General features: G+C 41.7%; 2 protein-coding genes across 6 annotated transcripts in view; one reads left to right on the top strand and one right to left on the bottom strand.

Moving 5' to 3' along the window:
* The window catches only part of supt3h (SPT3 homolog, SAGA and STAGA complex component), a 220,782-nt gene extending 207,591 nt beyond the window's left edge, over positions 1-13,191 (bottom strand). The window contains exons 1-4 of one of the 5 annotated variants that reach the window (XM_060934555.1): positions 12,910-13,191; positions 10,822-11,007; positions 9,329-9,455; positions 6,208-6,311 (exon numbers count right to left, since the gene is read on the bottom strand). In XM_060934555.1, the coding sequence (XP_060790538.1) occupies positions 6,208-6,311 (104 nt within the window). In that variant the 5' untranslated portion in view covers positions 9,329-9,455; positions 10,822-11,007; positions 12,910-13,191. Of the gene's footprint in view, positions 1-6,207; positions 6,312-7,629; positions 7,728-7,770; positions 7,876-9,328; positions 9,456-10,821; positions 11,008-12,909 lie in introns of those variants that run through there. The other 4 variants (XM_060934552.1, XM_060934554.1, XM_060934556.1 and 1 more) reach the window with 4 other exon arrangements.
* Positions 13,192-13,202: 11 nt separating this feature from the next.
* runx2a (RUNX family transcription factor 2a) overlaps positions 13,203-21,955 on the top strand; it is a 34,304-nt gene continuing 25,551 nt past the window's right edge. Inside the window, exons 1-3 of the mRNA XM_060934551.1 lie at positions 13,203-13,631; positions 15,309-15,465; positions 18,951-19,055. Of these exons, the coding sequence (XP_060790534.1) occupies positions 13,338-13,631; positions 15,309-15,465; positions 18,951-19,055 (556 nt within the window). The 5' untranslated portion in view covers positions 13,203-13,337. The remainder of the gene's footprint in view (positions 13,632-15,308; positions 15,466-18,950; positions 19,056-21,955) is intronic.

Here is a 21,955-nt window from a genome sequence, read left to right as displayed (position 1 = left end):
GGGTTGTTTAAAATTGAGTGATATGTTAAATATTAAGTTATTACTGAAAAACTATTGATTAAAAAAACAAAGACACTGAGAAATGGTCCTATAAACAACTTTACCAATATAAAAGATTACCAGGACTACAAAAATGCAGAAAAATAGGCTTTACTTATCCAAATGCACCTGTTGGTTCAAAAGTTAAAGTGCAGAGAACCTCACAGCACAACATGAAGTTACCTTCAAATATAATATAAATGCCTCAGCTTTCATGTAAGAAAAAAAACTATTAATACTAGTACTGTGTGCAGGAAGTCTCTCCTGAAGACTAAATTAAACAATAATTATAAACTAATAAAATAAATGGCTCAGGCTTCATAGAAGAAAAAAAACAATTTGAACAGAATCTCACAGTATGATGCTGAAGCTGCCTAAACAATGGAAAATAAAATATCATTTTGGCAAAAACGTTGGCATCCATTAATTTCTTGTATTAAGTAAAAAAATATGTTGCCAGATACTGCTGACGTTTTACAGCCCAAAATATGTTCAAAACCCGCCAAAATGCACTTAAAACTGCCCAAATTGGGCGGGAAAACACGCAATCTGGCAACACAGGCGGCAGTAATGGCTGCACTCGTGTCGAGGATGTAAACACAGTTGACGCGGCAACGGACATACATGACATAGTGGATGTAATTTACGTTCACAACTGTTTTTGCTGTCAGAAATATTTAATATTAAATTTTGTGACTCGACTGACAATAGCCGGCGGCATAACAAGCCATAGCCGGCGATTTGCCGCCGGTGACCGGCTACTTTTGAGACCGCTGTACATCCCAGATGATTTATCATCTTTCAGTGTCTTTCTCTACAAATGACCGAGGGCAGTCAATCCAGCTATAGACCAAACGCAACAGGATGCTCGAGATCGACAGCGCTCCGCTTTAATCCGTGAAACAATCCTGAAGTGCTGATATAATCACGGAAGGAGAAAACGGTGACAAAAATGCTCCAGTGGCTCCATTAGATCACCGAGACGGTAGCCTCTGCTTCTTTTTTTTTTTCTATGGTTCAGTTCCATTTCTTCTCACATGAACCACAGCACTTCCTGCCATTTATAAGTACAAGTGATCTCAATTAAGGACCTCCATGAAGGCAGGAGGCGGCAGACAGTCATGGCAACGAGAGCCAGAGGAAACCGTCTTTACATTTTCCTCCCTCAGCGCTCCAGACGCTGTCGAAAAAAGAAAGGAAAAAAAACCCATGCTCCGAAAACGTGCCTGTTTTACAGTATGCAGACATAAATGTCAGAATCACGCAGTTTACTAGCGTCACTCTGACTGACTCGTGTTCAGAAAGAAGAGCCAGTGCAGAGTTATTAGTGTGCGGTGGAACCAAAACATGATGAATACAGGAAAAAGAAGGGACGCTGTGCCAGAGGAATACCAGTGTAATACAATGTTAAGGCAACTCTTATGAGACACAATAACCAGATGCAAAATTGCAAACTGGGATTTCGAGAACAAAGCTTATGAGGGGGTTAAAAAAATAGGTTCGAGCAGTATGGGTGTGAGTTCACAAGCACATTCATTAGCGTGCTGTAGACGTGCTGCTATCGAAGAGTAATGCTTAAGGTCTTAGAAGCGAATGCTTAAGCGGAAATGATCGCACGGATCTGCCGTAAATAATATAAAACCTAAGCTTGAGTTAATCAGAAGTTTTGAGGAACCTGGTTTCCAAGCTGGCCTGGTGTCATTTCGATGAAAACGTTTATTATTAATTTGATATGATTATATACGGTAGGGTAATTCTTCAGCAGAGAAGCCGAAATGATGAAGATTGCCTTAAGCCTTGGTCACAACCGGCTGTACGTGCTTCTACGGCCGGTCTACGTGCAAAAAACACAAGAAATGCACGGACGGCGCGCGTGTGACGTACTGATTTTCGAGCCGTAGACCGGCCGCAGAGGTTCTTTGTCATGTCAAACAAACTCTACGGGCGCTTACGTTTTTTTCAGGTTGCAAGACAAACTTACGGACAACGTGCGTCTTTCTCCACGAACAAAAAAAAAAAAAAACGCAGCGATTTGGGAAACGCCAAAAATCGCACGGCCAAAAAAATCGTACGTCCGGTTGTGACCTAGGCTTTAACTTGTCAGCTCCGTGATATTGCTAAAGCAAGGCGAAATGGACTGAAAGCCATATTTAAAAATCATCACCCCGATTACAGCAGCGTCGCTTCAGAGAAATCTTGGTCTGAAGTTTAAGAAATGAAAGTTCAGTTTTTTTCTGACGTAATTAATGACAAGAGTGCTCTGAGAGCATAATATCCCCCGCTGGCAACGAGACCATAGCTCTGGTAAAATGCGACCGAATGGGACGAAATTGTAATACGCGTATTACCGAAATATAACAAAGAATCCTGCCAAGTTTCGTGAAATTCCTCCAAAAATTGTGATAGGAGTTGATTTCAGAAGGTGAGCACCCGTACTGGGACGGACGAACAGATGGACGGACATCGCCACGACATAATCCCCCTTCCGGTCAGCAGGGAATAATAATAATAATAATAATAACAACTATAATAATACTATTTATTGATAGAGCACTTTTCTAAATACTCAAAGACGCTTTACAAGATAAAAACAAGGGTAAGGCAGGTTAATACAATTAAATAAGCAATACAGGAAAAACGCAAGTCCAAAATTGTATGATAGATTATATCCGGTTCGGACGAGGTGAGTTTTTATAGATGCTTTGAAACTAGACAGGTCAGTACAGTCACGGATGTGTTTGGGGAGGGAGTTCCAGAGGGAAGGGGCAGCGACGGAGAAGGTTCTGTCGCCCCGAGTCCGATGTTTAGTCCTGAGAGGTATGGAGAGGAGTTTGGCGTTAGAAGAACGGAGGGTGTGGGAGGAAATTTCGTTACTGACTTTTCCTTCCTCGTAAATTTCTGATTTTGCGTCCGGAGTTAAACATAGCCAATTCTTCTGCTTTTTTAGGGTCAAAAGAGACCCTATACACTGTAAAATTTTTATCTAATACCATTATCTTGAATACTGCAACTTTAATAAAAAAAAAAGCCCAGTTACCTCATTTTGCTGTGAATTTAACTCCTTTCCTGAAGAACTAACCATTACTAACTGTAACTAATTCAGGGGCGTAGCTTGGGGGTGGGGTGGTCCTGGGGTGCCCGTGACCCCCCCCCCCCCATTTATTTTTTCAATAGCCGCATGAGAATATTAGAAAAGCGCCCACTGTAATTTTTCTAACTTTTTTTTTTAAACTAAATAGTCACCTCAGCCTCATTGGGGTTTCTATAACCTTGTATGGACTTCCTGTGGTTTGGGCGCGAAAACCCCGTTCTGCGCAAGCGCAACACGATCGCACTAGAAAGCATGGTCAAGCTGCCAGTGTAGCTGCAGTCTTTTTAGTTGCGAATTACGAGTATTTCCTCTTGTGTTAATAATTCGCCATGTCAAAACAAGCGAAACTTTCCTCCTCCTTTCGACGTGAAGTGAGGTAAGCAATTTATTATATATATATTTTTTCCATCGAAGTTGCATTTTGTGGCTTCGAAGCGAAGTTTTAGTGTCGTTTCTAGAACACAGCATCAAGAAAACGTGGAAGAAACAGCAATAATGCAAGAGCCGGTTTCTAAGCTACCTAAAACTAGCAATGGTTATTATTTTTTGTTACATAATGTACTCAGGCTGCCAGTCAGTGTGTGACACCCCCCCACACACACACTTTGAAAAATCCAAGCTACGCCCCATAATTGACAAAGATCTTAAACATAAGTTACCATGAAGTAACTTATGAAGTAGTTACCATGAAGTAACTTATGAAGTAGTTACCATGAAGTAACTTATGAAGTAGTTACCATGAAGTAACTTATGAAGTAGTTACCATGAAGTAACTTGTGTTTCCATGAAGTAACTTATGAAGTAGTTACCATGAAGTAACTTATGAAGTAGTTACCATGAAGTAACTTATGAAGTAGTTACCATGAATTAACTTATGTTTCCATGAAGTAACTTGTGAAGTAGTTACCATGAAGTAACTTGTGAAGTAGTTACCATGAAGTAACTTGTGTTTCCATGAAGTAACTTGTGAAGTAGTTACCATGAAGTAACTTATGAAGTAGTTACCATGAAGTAACTTGTGAAGTAGTTACCATGAAGTAACTTATGTTTCCATGAAGTAACTTATGAAGTAGTTACCATGAAGTAACTTATGTTTCCATGAAGTAACTTGTGAAGTAGTTACCATGAAGTAACTTATGAAGTAGTTACCATGAAGTAACTTATGAAGTAGTTACCATGAAGTAACTTATGACGTAGTTACCATGAAGTAACTTATGTTTCCATGAAGTAACTTGTGAAGTAGTTACCATGAAGTAACTTATGAAGTAGTTACCATGAAGTAACTTGTGAAGTAGTTACCATGAAGTAACTTATGTTTCCATGAAGTAACTTGTGAAGTAGTTACCATGAAGTAACTTATGAAGTAGTTACCATGAAGTAACTTATGTTTCCATGAAGTAACTTGTGAAGTAGTTACCATGAAGTAACTTATGAAGTAGTTACCATGAAGTAACTTGTGAAGTAGTTACCATGAAGTAACTTATGTTTCCATGAAGTAACTTATGACGTAGTTACCATGAAGTAACTTATGAAGTAGTTACCATGAAGTAACTTGTTTCCATGAAGTAACTTGTGAAGTAGTTACCATGAAGTAACTTATGAAGTAGTTACCATGAAGTAACTTATGTTTCCATGAAGTAACTTGTGAAGTAGTTACCATGAAGTAACTTATGAAGTAGTTACCATGAAGTAACTTATGAAGTAGTTACCATGAAGTAACTTATGTTTCCATGAAGTAACTTATGGTAACTTCAGTTACCATGAAGCTGAAGTTACAAGAAAAATTAACAAGAGTCACCAGGAGATGACACATTCCCCCCCCCCCCCCCTTCCTCATATGAAACCCCACTCCAAATTTTCCTAAGTTGAACTGGTTGTCATGGAAATATAGAAAAAAACATATATATCATAGAAATCCCAAAATGTCAAAAGGCACAACTCTTCTAGTCGCTTAACATAACCGACAGGTTTCGTGAAAAAATTCCTACTAGTTTTTGAGTAATGCTCCGGAAACTAAAATGTTTACGGACAGAGCGATAGCTATATCTCGCTGCATTATATGCCGGGGGATTAAAAAAATAAAATAAAATATAATTTTTCTTATGTTGAAATTTAGATCACAAATGAACATGAACTTGCGTTCATATTTGAACAAACCTCAGCACCGGTGACACAAGCAAATCAGGGTTCATTTTCCCCAAGGGAAAAAAAATACATTGCGGGAAAATTAAAATACATACGAGATGTTCTGTTTCAAGTGTATTGGTTTTGTTTATCTGCCATTTCCGAGAACATTAAAGGTCTCCCCAGGTGAGGCTCACTGGCAACACAGCAGGATCAATTTTACTGTGGCTTCACCAACCACAATCACTTTGCTGAAAAAAGATCTGGATCGCAGCAGAAATTCACTTTCTGCATCTCCCTCTCTCTTTTTTTTTAACTTCAAATTGATATAACTGAAGCCTGGCCTCGTATGACTTCAAGTTCAACTTGAGTTCTCGCACAAAGACCTAATGGACCGATTCATCGACTCAGTCACGAAACTGACATAAATCAGTTAGCATTAAGCGATATTTGCAAAACATCAATATTTCAAGATGATTAATGGCAAGTCGAGGCCTATCCTTATTGCCTTCGCAGAATCCGAGCTTTGTCTGCGTATTCTTTATTACAGTAGTGATGAACATAATGTCTGCGGCTAATTGGCTTCCCGATGGTGCAGAAAGTTGGACGCATCCGAGACACTGAGGTTTAGTGAATAGTGTGAGAATTTCTCACATCTGACATGCCCTCATATGCGAGCTGACTGGTCGCTTTTGAACTACCGATCACCATGATGACGAGTGGCGTTAGTATACACATCAGAAAGAGTGCATGAAAGGGTGCGTAATGTGTGCGCGTGTGTGTGTGCGTGCGTGTTTGAAGAGAGGAAGCCACTGATATGTTTATGCTGCGCTGAGCAGCTGAGCAGCCGAGCGCCGTTTTGAGATTTAGGAACTGTAAAATGAGAAGTTCCTCAGCAGACGGGTGAACGCGAGTGTAAAGCGGGTAGCTGGGTAAAAGTCTGATCTACTCACATCATGCTCTGCAGCTCTGGGATGAAGCTGATGGGTTTTCCGGATCCTCTCGCTGCCACTGAGGTGCTGCTGGCTGCCATGGGGCTCGCAGCACTGTTGCTCATCTGTTACACACACACACAAAACGCAGGGCTCATTTGACCGTGTGCTCCATCAAAGCCTGAGGCAATTATAAACCCACTTCACAAAGAAAACGTTTCCTGACGATCAGACAGGAGAGGAAAAAACACGCCACATGAGACGGAACCGGGATCGGTACAAAAGACGCTCTGAGAAGCGGCGTGCGATATTTACTTTTAAGGATAAGAGTTTTATAATGGAAACGTTGCGAAAGTGTCACGCTGAGAACAGATGAGCAGAGCTAATTCGTAGATCATTTAAAGCTATTCGTATGTAATTAAAGTGTTTCAGTACGCAATAGGAAAAACCTTTTTACACAAATCGTATTGGTAAATATAAAATTGGGCCTTTTTGGGGGGCAAATTCTGAGTCACGGAACCAAACTTGTGCTGCTGTCTCTTATAAAACACATTTTTAAAACTACTAAGACAGTGCTAAGCTTTGAACATCTGGTTCTACTTAATGATGCGCCAATAACATTTTTGCAGTGTCAATACCTATTAAAAATCAAGTACCCACAGATACCAAAATAAATAACTCATTCAATTTCAGCAGTTCTGCGGTAACTGCTCGCCTGTAGGTGTGGTCAGGATGGTGAAAAGATTATTTCACAATAAAACACAATATTCATTGTTATTGTTCAACTTTCGTCGAGGTTTAAGTTGGCGCACATGTTGAAATCAAAGGTCATAATAGGAAAATAATAATAATAATAATAATATTATTATTATTATTAAAGAGCAAGAACAATAAAAGAGACTGAAAAGAAACAGGAGAAACGTCGTTGGAGTTGGTCGATGTTGATAAAGTACCCAAGAACGCCATTAGAAAGTTGAGCTGTGATCAAATTCATCAATATCATACTGTTATATTAGTCTTATATCGCCCATGCTGACGTAAGAGTTCATGAAGTCGCCCAGGACGGTCCTTAAATCCCTAAACAAACGTCCCAAGACCAAATGAACAAAATATCTGCATGAGGTTGATTAATTACATACGGTATGATCAAATGATTAAGTGTCTTCTATCAGCGCCAGGATTGTCAGGGGTGCAGTTCTGGGTTTAATGCCATGTCAAGACTCATCTCCATTAATTCTCTGATCAACCCAAAGACCGTCCTCGCGAAAATGATCAAAACTAGCGAATTTAAAACCTAAACAGATTAAGGAAGTGTGAATGTATCATCGTGTGCTGCACGGCAGATAACATTCATCACACAGCTATCCACACATTTTGCAGTTAGGCCTCGTCAAATATCACCCCCTGCTTAATAAAACAAATTAACAGGATGCTGATATTTACCTGGAAATGGACCTTGTAAAATTTAAATGTTCCATTGTCGAGTGTGGAAACATTTACATTGAGAAGCTGAGCCAGGTGACTTTTGACGGCCCACCAGATTTATTTGAACAACAACAACAGCAAAAAAAAAAAAAAAATCACCTGATGCACAGCTGCTGGCTTGACTGGATTCAAAACCACAGCCTTCCTTTTGCCAGCCAAGTCATCAGACTAGCAAATCACACAGGTGGATTGCCTTTTTTTTCCCTGAACAGATGAGAACAAAAGCCCGAGGGCAAAATAAATAGCTTGCTCTATTGTTGAAAACAATTCTTGGACCAAATAAATGCTGTCCGCCCCCTCCGTGCATCAAAGCAGGAAATGCACAAGGAGGCGAACATAAAACTGCTAGTTTACACTCGGAGAAAGCGAAGTGTTTCAAGGCATCCCGAGAGCAGAAGCACAGACAGCACTAACTTCCCCAATAAATACATCCGAGCATAAAATTTCAAATCCTTCTGTTTTCGCCCCCTCTGTTGGATGAAAGCTGGAGCATTTGCTTTGACTTGTGAAGGCAGATGGCCGCCATACTTAGCAAAATGAATTCAGATGTGGCAAATGAATCAAGATTGCTTCAACATGCAAAGGTCTGAAAGAGTGCCTCGCCTCGAATGAGAACAGGGGAGCCTAGGCTATTTATTGCATTTCCCTCTCTATAATTAACTAGACCTTTATATAGCTTTGCTTCGAAATTTCTTTTTCAACAGACGCCTAGTTAATTTACTGATTTAATCTTGGGCACGCAATCTACTGTTTAGAAGTTAAGGCACTGTTCCGTATGACCGAGCAAAAAGCTATTGTTATAGAAACTAAACTCATCTAAATAAGAAATCGCAATGCTTAACACTAGTATCTAGAAAAATATCGACTCGTCCGATTATGTCGATTATTTTCCACGTTACATCGATGTAAGTGGCTACAACGTCCATTAATAAGCCAGATTCTCACGCACTGTTATCAAGGGGGGGGGGGGGGGGGGGGGGGGGACCTTTATACTTTATAGGGGACAAAACCATTTAAAAAGTCAGCATGACAGACTTACTGTTTTAACAATCAATTAAGTCTGTCCAGAAAAGTAAGAAAAATATAAAATTAAAAATAATAAAACGGTTAGCCGACAATCATCTCAATTTAGCCGTCCCAAAATTTACAGTCCGACATCATAAAATATTCGGGGGGAATAAGAAACAAATTTGGGAACTGCTGAATCGGGAGAAGTAATTTAAGACCGTGCCGTTCTGGAGGTTATAATGAAGAGGCAAAAAGTGATTTAATGCTGTTCTAAGTTTTATTTCACTCCCACATCCTCGACCCAGCACCCCACACATCCCTGTGCCACGGCCTCCACCTCCCCGTGTTTGCATAAGAAAGTGAAATCATGCAAAATCTATTTCCCTCTATCCAAAAGTGCAGAGCAAAGACTCTTGGAGGTCTATTCAAATGAGAATGCGGTGGGATAAGGCTCTGGTTAAACGAGCGAGCGTAGTAAAATCGTACTCAGTCTGCACCCCCCTCTTCCACAGTGAAGTGTGGCGCCTCATCTGCTGCCTGCCCGACACACAGAGTTTTAACAAACAATAGGCATGTGGAAAAGTAAGCTATCAGCCACCACTCAACTACAGCTTTTATATCCACAATTATCCCCAAACCACATACCCACCCGCCTTAATAGGCTTTAACTTCACTCCAGCATCCCTCAGTGAAGAGCAGAGCTGAGGATTTCTCAGGGGCTTCAAACACCACACTGTGATGGCCTTCTTTTTTTCCTGTCTAGCCTGCAGATGGAACTAGTGTGAAACAATCACAAATGTGTAACGAGAAAGTTAAAAGACAGTTTGCTTCTCCAGTAACTCACTTTGTTCCTGATGCCAAGTATTAAAAGTTCAACGCATACTGTAAGCTCAGCTCAAGCGAAAGCAGCAAAAAATATAAATATAGAAATATTGTGCAATACTACTGTATCTGGGGAATACTGGTAATAATACCTGTGCAATACTTACACGTGCAATTCCACCTTTGTAATGCACTTAAAGTGCCATTCCACCATTGGATGTATTCTTTGGCATAAAATACAATATATTTTATGACAACATGGCTAGACAGAGAAATCTTTTCGCTTCAAAATGATATATCAAACATAATTTTTTGACAACGACAAGTATATTAACTTTGCGACCAAAGTCACCTACCCTTTTAATTTCCGCGCGGTAGTGAAACGTGATGTCATCGGCAGGTTCCCCTTCTTGTGTACCATGTCACGTGTGACGTGGCACAGATTATCAGCAATGGCGGATAGAGCGCGATTTCCACTTGTCGATTGCTGTGCCGATATTCACCATCGACCGTCTCCTTTGGGCATCACTTGCTATTTTCCTTCGCTTCTTTTCCGAAGCTGACAATCGCGTTCTACCCGCCATTGCTGATAATCTGTACACAAGAAGGGGAACCTGCCGATGACATCACGTTTCACTACCGCGCGGAAATTAAAAGGGTAGGTGACTTTGGTCGCAAAATTAATATACTTGTCGTTGTCAAAAAATTATGTTTGATATATCATTCTGAAGCTCAAAGATTTCTCTGTCTAGTCATGTTGTCATAAAATATATTGTATTTTATGCCAAAAAAATACATCCAGTGGTGGAATGGCACTTTAAGTTGACTATATATCTGCAAACCTGTTCATTTATGCAAATTTGTTAATTTTTTTTATCTATAAATTTGTAGTTTATTTCTTTTATTGTATACTGAGTGCTTTTGCACTACTCCTTCACTGTTTCTCTTTATATATATATATATATATATATATATATATATATATATATATATATATATATTTGCTGCTGTAACTGTAAATTTCCCCTTGTGGAATAATAAAAGGCTATCTCATCTCATCTCATCTCATCTCATCTCAAAGGAGCTCAAAACGCCAGCATGCATGGGACGGTGCATGCTTATAAACAGTAATAACAAGCCAGCAGGCGTTTATAGAGACTAATACTGTGACTTGTGCAGAATTAGCCGAGTGTCATGTGGACACAAACATGCCTGAGGTCTAAAACAGTGGCGTTATGAATGTTTAAAAAGCTCAAAACAGCAAACACACAGCTACAACTCTCAGCTCAAACGGTTCCCGGAGCCGTTCACTCGGTTTACCTCTGCGCGGCTGTTAAACACCAGGCGCCTCGGTGTTTACTCTCTCACACTCGCCTCTCATCGCACACATGTTCAGCTTTCCGGGTGAGTAGTTTTGACGTCACGCGGCGTGCCGCGGTGATCTATGGGTATTGTAGTTGTGCGTGGCGCGCGCCTCTATAGGCCGGCAGTGAGGCGGCAGAGCTGCTGTAGTTCCCCACAGTGTGGAGTCGCACAGGAAAAGACGACATCAAAAAGCAGGTTCAACAGCGCCACCTACAGATCACAGCCCATTCCTCAAAGCACACGGGGCAGCGAAGGAATAAATGACGAAAGACTCACAAAAAGCATTTTTTTAATATATAATTTATTTATTCTATTTTTAAATCCAGGCTTAGTTTATTATATTTGTAATTTAACTATTTTTTACTTATTTAAGTTTTTTTTTTTTTACTTATTCAAGCTGCACACACCAAGGCCTGGGTAACTGTGTTTTGTTCTTATCATGTCACATGGTTTGAATGACAATAAATCTGAGTCTAAGTCTGTATATGTATATGAGTCGACAGCCATCATATATATATATATATATATATATATATATATATATATATATATATATATATATATATATATATATATACACACACACACACATTTTGTACATTGTTTGATTTTAGAGTGTATTTTTACCTATGACAATAAATCTGAGTCTAAGTCTGTATATGTATATGAGTCGACATTATCTATATTTTATATATATATTTTATTTTTTAATATAAATCTTTTTATCTGATTTTACAAGTAAGGTGAGAGAGAAACAGCATTTCGATTCTCCTATATGTCCTGGATATATAGTGAATTGACAATAAAAACCTTTGAAATCTTTTATATATATATATATATATATATATATATATATATATATATATATATATATATATATATATATATATGTATGGGTTGTTTAGGTGTCAAACAAATCATCCTAAAATAACTAGAAAATAAAACAATAGGGAGCACAAGTCATAGGCCTAATTTACAACGGCTTATGTATAATAATAATAATAATAATAATAATAATAATAATAATAATAATAATAATAATAATAATAATAATAATCTTATTGTTGTTGATGCTGTATTGTTATTATTATTGTTGTTGTTATTACCACCACTACTAACTACACTACATTTCCCAGCTTTCTCTGTACCTATAAACCTGATTACGCCTTCCACACAGTGATAACTCTTTTCATTTGCATTAAAGTCACCGTTTTTCTACTTCTGCCCAAATCTGTGTCAAAACAAATAAACTCACACATGACGTCCAGTCTGGTCAAAGTTTACACTAGTAAGCTCTCTTCTGTAGTATTTCATAGCCTGGTGATTTATTTGATCCCTGTGCATTACACGTTTTCATATAAAAAAGCCGAGAACCAACAAGCTACTGTACAGTCCCGAACCCTGCATCAGAGTCCTGAATTATTCCCCTGCCAACAAGACTTCATGTGTAAGAGCAAATGCAAATCCTGTAAAAGTTCATTCATCACTCCAGGACTGAACTGCTGGAAATGTAAACTCAGCCCTGTTCGGGACCCGCAGTCTGAGCTATGGGTCTAATCGAGGTTTTGGTGAGTTAAGGTCAGCAGTGTAAGTTCTGATCTGAACACAGACTGTACCTCCGCAGTAATCAGTCTTAGTGGAGCAGTGAGTGAGTGAGTGAGAGAGTGAGAGTGAGTCATTAATCTGGTTTGTTTGGATTGAGGGAAATGTCCGGTCCTGTACACCACGTGCTCGAGGCTCATCAGCATAATAATCATCCCGCGTGCGCGCATATATATATAAACCACAAAACCGGAGCTCGCCAAAGCGCGCGCGCCTCCGAACCCTAACCGCACCGCACACCGGGAGCAGCAGGCTGCGGCTCGTCCCGGAGACTCCATCTCCAACCGCAACTTCACACTCCTGCTCCTTCCTTCCTTCCTTCCTTCCTTTCTTTCTTTGACTGTGGCAGCTTGAATATTTTGACAGCATCTCCGAATTCCAGTTTTCCTCTTTCATGCCGCGCCGTGTGTTTAAAGCCCCGGGTTTTCCAGCAGGACTGACCTCAGCCGACTTTCCTCCTCGCAGAGACTCGCTTTTCTCTCGGACCTTCGTGTTGTCTCGGTAAACTTCAACCCGCGTAAGAGCTGGAAGAAGAAGAAGAAGAAGAAGAAGAAAGCCCCAACAACAACACAACAACAACAACAACAACAACCGTGCGCGCGCGGCTTTGACGCAGCCTCCTCACGTGGAGCGCACGATTTCGCTTTCACCGAACAAGGCGCGCGCACTTGCTTCCCGAAGTGCGCGCGTGCCAACCAGACAAGACGCTGCGTTTCCACGATGATCTTTGAACCGTAAGAGCGTGTCCAGAGCGCGCGCGCAGAAGCGGCGCAAAAGGGATTCGGGAAAGGGAAAAAAAAGACTGGCAATTTGATCTCACGGTCCGATTTGTGTGCGTGCGCGCGTGTGTGTGTGTGTGTTTCTGTGTAATGCGCATTCCGATAGATCCGAGCAGCAGTAGGAGGTTCAGCCCGCCGTCCAACGGAGTGCAGGCTCTGCCCGGGAAAGCGGCGGATGCGAGCGCGGCGGGAGCGACGCAGCACGAGGCGAACACGGCGGCGGCGGCGGTGGTGCCGAGACTCCGCGCGCACGACAACCGCACCATGGTGGAGATCATCGCCGACCACCCCGCCGAGCTCGTGCGCACCGACAGCCCTAACTTCCTCTGCTCTGTGCTGCCGTCTCACTGGAGGTGTAACAAAACCCTACCGGTCGCCTTCAAGGTGAGTCCCAAGCCTTCATCCATCATCATCATCATGTTCGAATCCCATTTGTACCTTCAGCCGAGTTTTCTTAGATACAAATACACTACCGTTCAAAAGTTTGGGGTCACTTTGAAATGTCCTTATTTTTGAAAGAAAAGCACTGTTCTTTTCAATGAAGATCACTTTAAACTCATCAGAAATCCACTCTATACATTGTGACTATTCTAGCTGCAAATGTCTGGTTTTTGGTGCAATATCTCCATAGGTGTAGATATAGAGGCCCATTTCCAGCAACTCTCACTCCAGTGTTCTAATGGTACAATGTGTTTGCTCATTGCCTCAGAAGGCTAATGGATGATTAGAAAACCCTTGTACAATCATGTTAGCACAGCTGAAAACAGTTGAGCTCTTTAGAGAAGCTATAAAACTGACCTTCCTTTGAGCAGATTGAGTTTCTGGATGGAGCATCACATTTGTGGGGTCGATTAAATGCTCAAAATGGCCAGAAAAAAAAAATATATGTCTTGACTATATTTTCTATTCGTTTTACAACTTATGGTGGTAAATAAAAAAAAAGGGTGACTTTTCATGGAAAACACAAAATTGTCTGGGTGACCCCAAACTTTTGAACGGTAGCGTAAATATATCGTATACACGTGTGCTTTCGAAAGCTTGATTCCCTCCAAAGTGCTTTTCACTGATGGAAAGCAGCCTGCACCAGCAATCACACTCCTGTTTTATCTTTTCTAAACTCAAGTCATTCTAGCATTCGCTAAAGCCTGTAAAAATAGATCAGGGGGTAGTAAACTTATCCCCTCAGCGTGTCCTTCCATCCATCTTGAGGTTATTTTAAACCAAAAGCAGGAGCCTTTATGCCTCGGGAGCTGAAAATGAAAAGTACATTTTAAATTGTTATCACTATTTGAGGGGGGAAAAAAATGGGGGTCCAGCATGTGGGTCTGGTTTGCTTCAGTGTGTGCTGAAACTCTGAGTGGACTTGGTAGGTTTTCTGTGTGTGTGTGTGTGTGTGTGTGTGTGTGAGAGGGAGAGAGAGAAAGCCAGCGCTGTTATAGTTTTATGAGGGACTAGTTTTACCCAACCCATTGTTCTTGTGTGATTTAGTGATTTTAATTGGAAAAATTGAATCGAACAAGTCGAACAGATTTATAGAGTTTAGGGATCACTAGTCTGTCTGAACTGAACTTCTGCATTGTATTTTATTCACTGCTGCTATTAATATGTGGGTGGGTTTTTTTTACTATCAGACCACATGAGGATTTTTTTGGTGTGTGTGTGTGTGGATTCACTGTATTTAGTATTCCAGTATAAAACCATAAACATTTTGTTCGACATGTTTGGCTTGGGTATTTGTCATCGATGGTTCTTGCACTAATAGTGCAGTCCAGCTGATCTTTCATTAATTTCATGATTTGTTTGCAGACTTGAACGAAATGTTTTAAATGATCATATCCAGATCACAGACCTTTTAATTAATCGAGATTGTTTTTTTTTTTTTAAGTTTAGTGGGCTTTTTTTTTTAGATGTTTATGATAGTTTTCAGTCAGTATATTATTTTTCCATCATTAAATGTGTGTTCAGAGATTACCTGATGTCAATTACACACTCAAAATATAGATATATATTAAAAAAAAAAAAACAGGGACTGGAATGACAGTGTTCTCTGTTACGGCCCAGGTTGTTGCACTGGGGGACGTTCCTGATGGAACAGTGGTAACAGTTATGGCAGGAAATGATGAAAACTACTCGGCAGAGCTGCGGAATGCCTCCGCCGTCATGAAGAATCAAGTGGCACGCTTTAACGACCTGAGGTTCGTCGGGAGGAGTGGGCGAGGTCGGTATCTTTTTCTGGATTCTCAGTAATCGCTCATAACCATAAGAAATATATATATATACAGTATATATATTTTTTTCTTGTGTGAATCACACGATGCAGCAAAACCACATGTAGCAGCTTCTGTTTACAAGGCAAGAAACAGAGCGTAGTAGTGAAACCTCTGCATGTGGTAGATTATCCATTCAGATACTAAACCGCACTTTTACCATGGATGCCCAGCACGGTTTAGCAAACAGTTCATGAGTGGAATTCATGAATACGTGCCACGCAGAACACTCACGTCCACGATTGATTACCAGAGTCTTTTGAAGTCATATCAGTTGAAAGTACATGTAAACATGCTACTGAGAGAGCGCTACGTTATATGTCATGGAGTGTAATTTGAGTACTTCCTTGCTAAAGGACATAAAGGCAGTGGGTGTGTTTAAACATTTCTGCCTTTGAAGTTCGAGCTCGTGATTTTCATGACAATTTTAATAATGATATTTTACAAACGTGTGTATTTATTCACTTTGCATCATAGTAGTGTGATTTATAAACAGACTATTGTTATTATATATGCACGTAGGCTTAAAGTGCACTCAGGCTGGGCATGTGTAGATGAATACTGCTTTTGATATGGGAGTAATTACTGCTAAAGAAAAGAAAAGAAAATCAGGCCTTGTGATCTTTTGGAAAGACCCTTGTTCAGAAAGCAGGCCTTTGAAGAAGACAGTACAGGCAGATGGATCAGAAGAGCAAGCAGCTTGATGCTGGAGGCAGACGAGCCTCCCTGAGTGTCGTCTAGACTTGCCTTCTTAATCTTTAGAGTCCCTTCGAGTTAAGCTCTCAGGTGTTCAGTTAAGGAGCCCTAAAAGTGCCTCATTTCAAAGAATGAAATGTGTTTATAAATGTTCAATTAAAGCTCTCAGGAAGGCGAAGCTGTAAGGTAATAAGACAGTATAATTATCTCATCTCATCTCATCTCATCTCATTATCTCTAGCCACTTTATCCTGTTCTACAGGGTCGCAGGCAAGCTGGAGCCTATCCCAGCTGACTACGGGCGAAAGGCGGGGTACACCCTGGACAAGTCGCCAGGTCATCACAGGGCTGACACATAGACACAGACAACCATTCACACTCACATTCACACCTACGGTCAATTTAGAGCCACCAGTTAACCTAACCTGCATGTCTTTGGACTGTGGGGGAAACCGGAGCACCCGGAGGAAACCCACGCGGACACAGGGAGAACATGCAAACTCCGCACAGAAAGGCCCTCGCCGGCCACGGGGCTCGAACCCGGACCTTCTCGCTGTGAGGCGACAGCGCTAATCACTACACCACCGCGCCGCCCAGTATAATTATTTGGCCCTAAATATTTTCTCTCTTGAAACAGGGCAGAGCTGTCAATCATTTTTCAAACGGACACGGTGAAGTAAACAGTGTTTGCTCAGACTGCACTGACAGACACTTGACTTCCTTCCAACCACTGGTCCAAGCACTATTTTAAAACAAAATTTGAGTCTAACACACATCCATATGTATACACACTCCATAGCATACAGTACGCATGTGTGTATATGTGAAACAGACAAGAGTGTGTTATCTCCTTGCAGCTGTCACAGAGAAGAGGGCTCTGGCCCGCACTGAAACCTACACCTCACCGGGCTTGGGTTTCTCCTATCTCTGATACGAGATCTGCAGGCGGAAGTCACAGGGGAAGGTAGCAGAGCATAAGGAAATTAAATAAGGGAAACAATCCTGCATGCAACAGATGAGAATTAGATATGAGCGACCAAAATCAACAAGGCTGAAAACAAAAACGGGATGGTCTTACACCCTTCATAAGCCGTCGTCTTGTTTGAGCCAAGAGTGCATGGCATATCTTGAAGAGCCGACAGACTGCTAATAAATCAATAATTAGCAAACAGGATCGACCGTTGATTGTTTGGCTATTTTTATGTTAATACCGTGCCAGTGAACGAGAGCCTGCATTTAGGGAACTATTGTGAACTCGGAAACCTGAGCAAAGAGAGAGAGAGAGAGAGAGAGAGAGGAGAGAGAGAGAGAGAGAGAGGGTGGTATTGGGGGTATTTTTAGTTGGTGGTGTGGAGTTGTTGGATGCAGAGGAGAGGCGGGAATTGGTCTGGTGGCTGGGCACAGCGTTAGCCTGCGGTGTGGCTTCGGGATCTGGTTACTGGGAAGGGCTGGGTTGGGTTTGATTGTTGGACACAACCTTGCATTTTGGGGGCTTAAGGACAGATTCCTGAGGGAGAAAGAATGAGAACGAATATAGCACCAGCACACACAGCAAGAGACATGATTTACAGTAATAGCCTCAGTGGAATAGTCAAGGTCAGAGCTTATATACAATGCACGGGAAGTGCCTCTGCAGTGGTCTTTTTATCCTCATAGGCTCCGCATGTTTTGAGAAGGCAACAATGAGAGGTTGGCATATATTTTATACACATGGTCGATTGTTTCAGGGTTGTTGTTGTTGTTTTTTTTTTGTACATTAGTTTCATTAATAGTTTTTCAGATTGAGAGAAATTAACCAAAAAAAAACCCCACACACAAGCCCAATCAACAAAGCTTTGAGCCAGCCACACATCCTGATACACATGCAAAGCCGAGCGAAGCTGGCCGCTTCACTGAGTCACTCATTTTCCGCCCACCTCTTCCTGTCTCAGCAGCAGATTGCAGCTCGGAGAATGTGTCATGCCTGACTTCACAGCATACTTTGCAGATTACTCTTGTTGCTGAGTTTGTTACTTTTGAAGCCACTTCAAGCTTCCTGTTCTGTTCTCGCAGAGTGACATCTATTAATATTTCTCTTGCGTGACAACATCCATATAGCTCACAGCTCGTCCGATAGAAAAAAGACGTACCCGCGTATCCGGTGCATTTTTCTGTCCGGTCGTTCAACTGATAGGATTCGTAATGAGAGTTGTAACTTCAAATTCGGTCAAGCAAAGGTTCAGTAGATGATCGAAGTGTTTAAACACTCTTCATTAAATGAAAGGTCATGTAAGGACAGAAGAGGCACCATGGGGTTGTCTTCGGGCTTGCCTTTACATTACGCGCCTACAGCACATTTTTATAGTATCAGTCTGAGTGTAATGGAGAATGACTCCATGCTGGGTAACAGGTTATAAAATAAAAACAACCTCGTTGTCGTAGACTGGAAATAAAGCCACTTTAATGCTGGAGGTATATGAAACGCTGTTTATTCAGAGGAATACATTTATCTGCAGGAAAAAGCTGACACAGCTGAATTAAAATTGACATTTTGCTCTGTTTTTTTTTTGTTGTTGTTCATTTTGACATTGCTGTCTATTGTTTCCTCAGTGTTGCAAACGTTATGTACTCCCATGGCAGTTAAAATCCCACAATCACCGTCATCACCAGCAGCAAAGAAAATGCAAATGTGGAGCGTGCAGTGAATGTGGCACATTGTGCTGGGTAGTAACGGGCTATGAACCTTTTTTGTCTCTTGCAGGGAAGAGCTTCACTCTGACAATCACAGTATTCACCAACCCTCCTCAAGTGGCCACTTACCACCGAGCCATAAAGGTCACAGTGGACGGACCACGAGAACCAAGGAGTGAGTAACCCCCAAATATCAACCGTCATGTGATAACGATTACAAACGTACAAAGAGGTGCATGCATGCATGTAAAACCACTCGGAGAGATGAATGGTGCGGTTCGAGCACGTGTCGCCCCGGCTGGCATTTTGCCCCTTTTCTCAGTCCAGAGGTGGGAAGTAGGGCCAGAGTCTGTGGGCTGGCGGGAGAAAGATGATGGATGAATGGATGCATGGATCGTGTTAGGGCACTGTTTTAAAAAATGGATCCAGCATGCCTGAAAGCACAAAGGCGGCCTTTGAGCAGCAACAGGCATGCTAAGTGAGAGGCAAACACAAACACGTGCTGTGGAGCCGTTCGCCTTACGCAAATGTTTACTGTATCTGCCTCTTGTCTGCGTCCTTCAATGTGTAGTGCCAGCCACTCAACCTTTAACCTGAAGCACGCTCTTTAGCACACAAGCAACACACACTAGCATTGTCTGGAAGCTGTATGCCAAGTAAGATTTGGCTGCTAATTCAAGGTTGCTAAGGATTGGAAAAAAGGGAGCATTTTCATATGAATTGAAAACTAAACTCAGACTTGCTGTTCTGTCTCGAACAATATAGAAATAATTGAACACTTATTTCTCATTGTTGCCTAGCATGGGTCACTTCACGCAGTTTGAATCCCTTCTAATTACTGTCTAGAACGTGGAACAGTGTCTGGCAAAAATGCTTCAGTTACTGTCCAGCTTTGAAAACGGAGCGTTCGTCAGAGTTAATGTCTCGACTGGTACAAAGCAAAGATGGTTTAAATGTGCTTCGTGCTTTAGCACAGAACACGAGTGTTCTTTTTACCTGGAGAGACGGGGGGAAAAAAAAAAACCCAAGGCTGCTGAATTTTAGTTTTCACACGAGGCCCTCGAAGCTGTAAATACACACAAGCTGTCATGAACGACTTTCATGTGGCACAGAAACACACAAGAGCCTCGCATGGCTGAGTGAATGTTTAGGTTATAGTCTGTTGCAGATTGACATTATGGTCAAAAGTCTGCAAAACACAACCTTTTTTGTGGCAAGGCTGATCATATAATCAGGCTTGGATTGCTGTGCCTGTTAATCCAGAGCGACAGATTGTAAATATCTCCTGTCATCATTTTTGCGTCATTTATTTGATATAACTCCAGTTCTATGATGCGACATGACCGTTAGAATCATTTGACTAGCATTGCTGTTTACAAATCGAGCAGGTCCTTAGCAACCAGCCTCTGACATCACGGGCTTTTTGGTAAGCGATTGTGTTAGATTGTGCACTTCCTTTTTTCTCGCTGCAGATAATCCATTTGCATTCATTTATAAGTGCAACACTTCTCTTTAAGTCTGTTTCAATACTCTGCTCTTCCCTAACCATCTGCTTGTCTGCTGTCACAAGCGTTCAGTACTTCTGCCATCACCCGTTAGGCAGTACACTATGTGCTGTATAATAGTGTGTTTGTCTTTAAAAAGGAGAAACAGCAAGACGTGAGCCAAGCAGCCTGGCACACAGCTGTTCCTACCGCAATTTTTATTCTTACATACATAGATATATTTTTGACAGCTAACTATTTTTGGCTGCAAATTCAATCCTATCACTTCACAAACAGCGTGTGGTTTTTTCTTCTCCTGTTCCTCTCGATTAACACATCTGGCAGCAGACGTTTGAAGCCACTTCATATCCGTGTGGGATCATTATTCATCACTGGATTAAAAATACCCCATGGCATCACTGATTTGACAGCTTTTAATCTCCCCCCCCCGATTCATCTCCATTTTGTTGCAGTTTTGTTCTCAAGGCAAACAGAAGTCGACGTGTGCCAGACATGGCCTCTGTTTATGTAAACAGTAGGGGGTTAGTGAAGCATATGTGTGTGTGTGTGTGTGTGTGTGTCTTTTGAAAGTTCATCTGGATAGCATAGTTGTATTTTTTAGTCAATGATTTTACAGGGAAGCCATGACCAAATGGTTAGAGAAACAGCTTTGGGACCAGAAGGTCACTGGTTCGATTCCCTGACCCAGCAGTGCTGGCTCAAGTGCCCTTGAGCAAGGCACCTAGTCAACCCCCAACTGCTCCGGCAAGTGTGGTGGCATACCTTGTGTCTAATTAGCCTAAGAAAAACTGATGACGTGACTATCAATTCGGTCAAGAACCCAGCCATAACTATAACCGGGTATGGGGGGACGCCATGACCTAAGGGCCTCTGCATGCTCTTGCGACAAGGCTTTCGCAGATAGCTTTTCGCAGACAGCTGTAATTTATCGTTGAGCGGGGAGTAATAGGCGTGCGCGATGTTATTCACCGCTACAACGCAAGGGGGCGCGAAGTCGCGAAATCGCTAGGAGTAGTTGGTGGGTGTGGTTAGTGGAGTGTTTATCCTCCGGTTACTTATATTGACTAGAACTGGAGTCGTATAGATGTACGTACTGCCTCACTTCCTCGATCAACCGCTCTTCGTGCTGCTCCATCTTCACTCGTGTTTTTAAAAATGGCGGTCGTGAAAACAAAACAAACCGGGAAAGTAGGGAAGCGGAAGTGCGTGTACAGCGGATGTAGAGTGGACCAATCAGAGCCCTCTTGTCTGCGACGCTGTCTGCGAAGCTTCTGTGGTGGTCACAATTTTTGGGAGGTACGCGCAGAGCGTCTGCAAAGGGGGGGGGGCTACGCAGACGCCATCTGTGAGGACTGTGTTGTCAGCATAAATTGGCCTTAATGGTTCAAGAAGCAGCTTTGGGACCAAAAGGTTGCCAGTCAGTGCGTTTACATGCACATCCAAATCGAGCTACTGTCGGTAATCGAGCTAAGGGTCCCAGCAGGGGTGCCAGAGAAATCCAATCCTACATGCGCACAAGGAAATCGAGCTATTGTGTGAGGTACATTGTGCACCCGAGCCACAGGTGGCG

The sequence above is a fragment of the Neoarius graeffei genome, chromosome 11 (genome assembly GCF_027579695.1).
Source record: "Neoarius graeffei isolate fNeoGra1 chromosome 11, fNeoGra1.pri, whole genome shotgun sequence".
NCBI lineage: Eukaryota > Metazoa > Chordata > Actinopteri > Siluriformes > Ariidae > Neoarius > Neoarius graeffei.
This window is presented reverse-complemented; position numbering and strand designations above follow the sequence as displayed.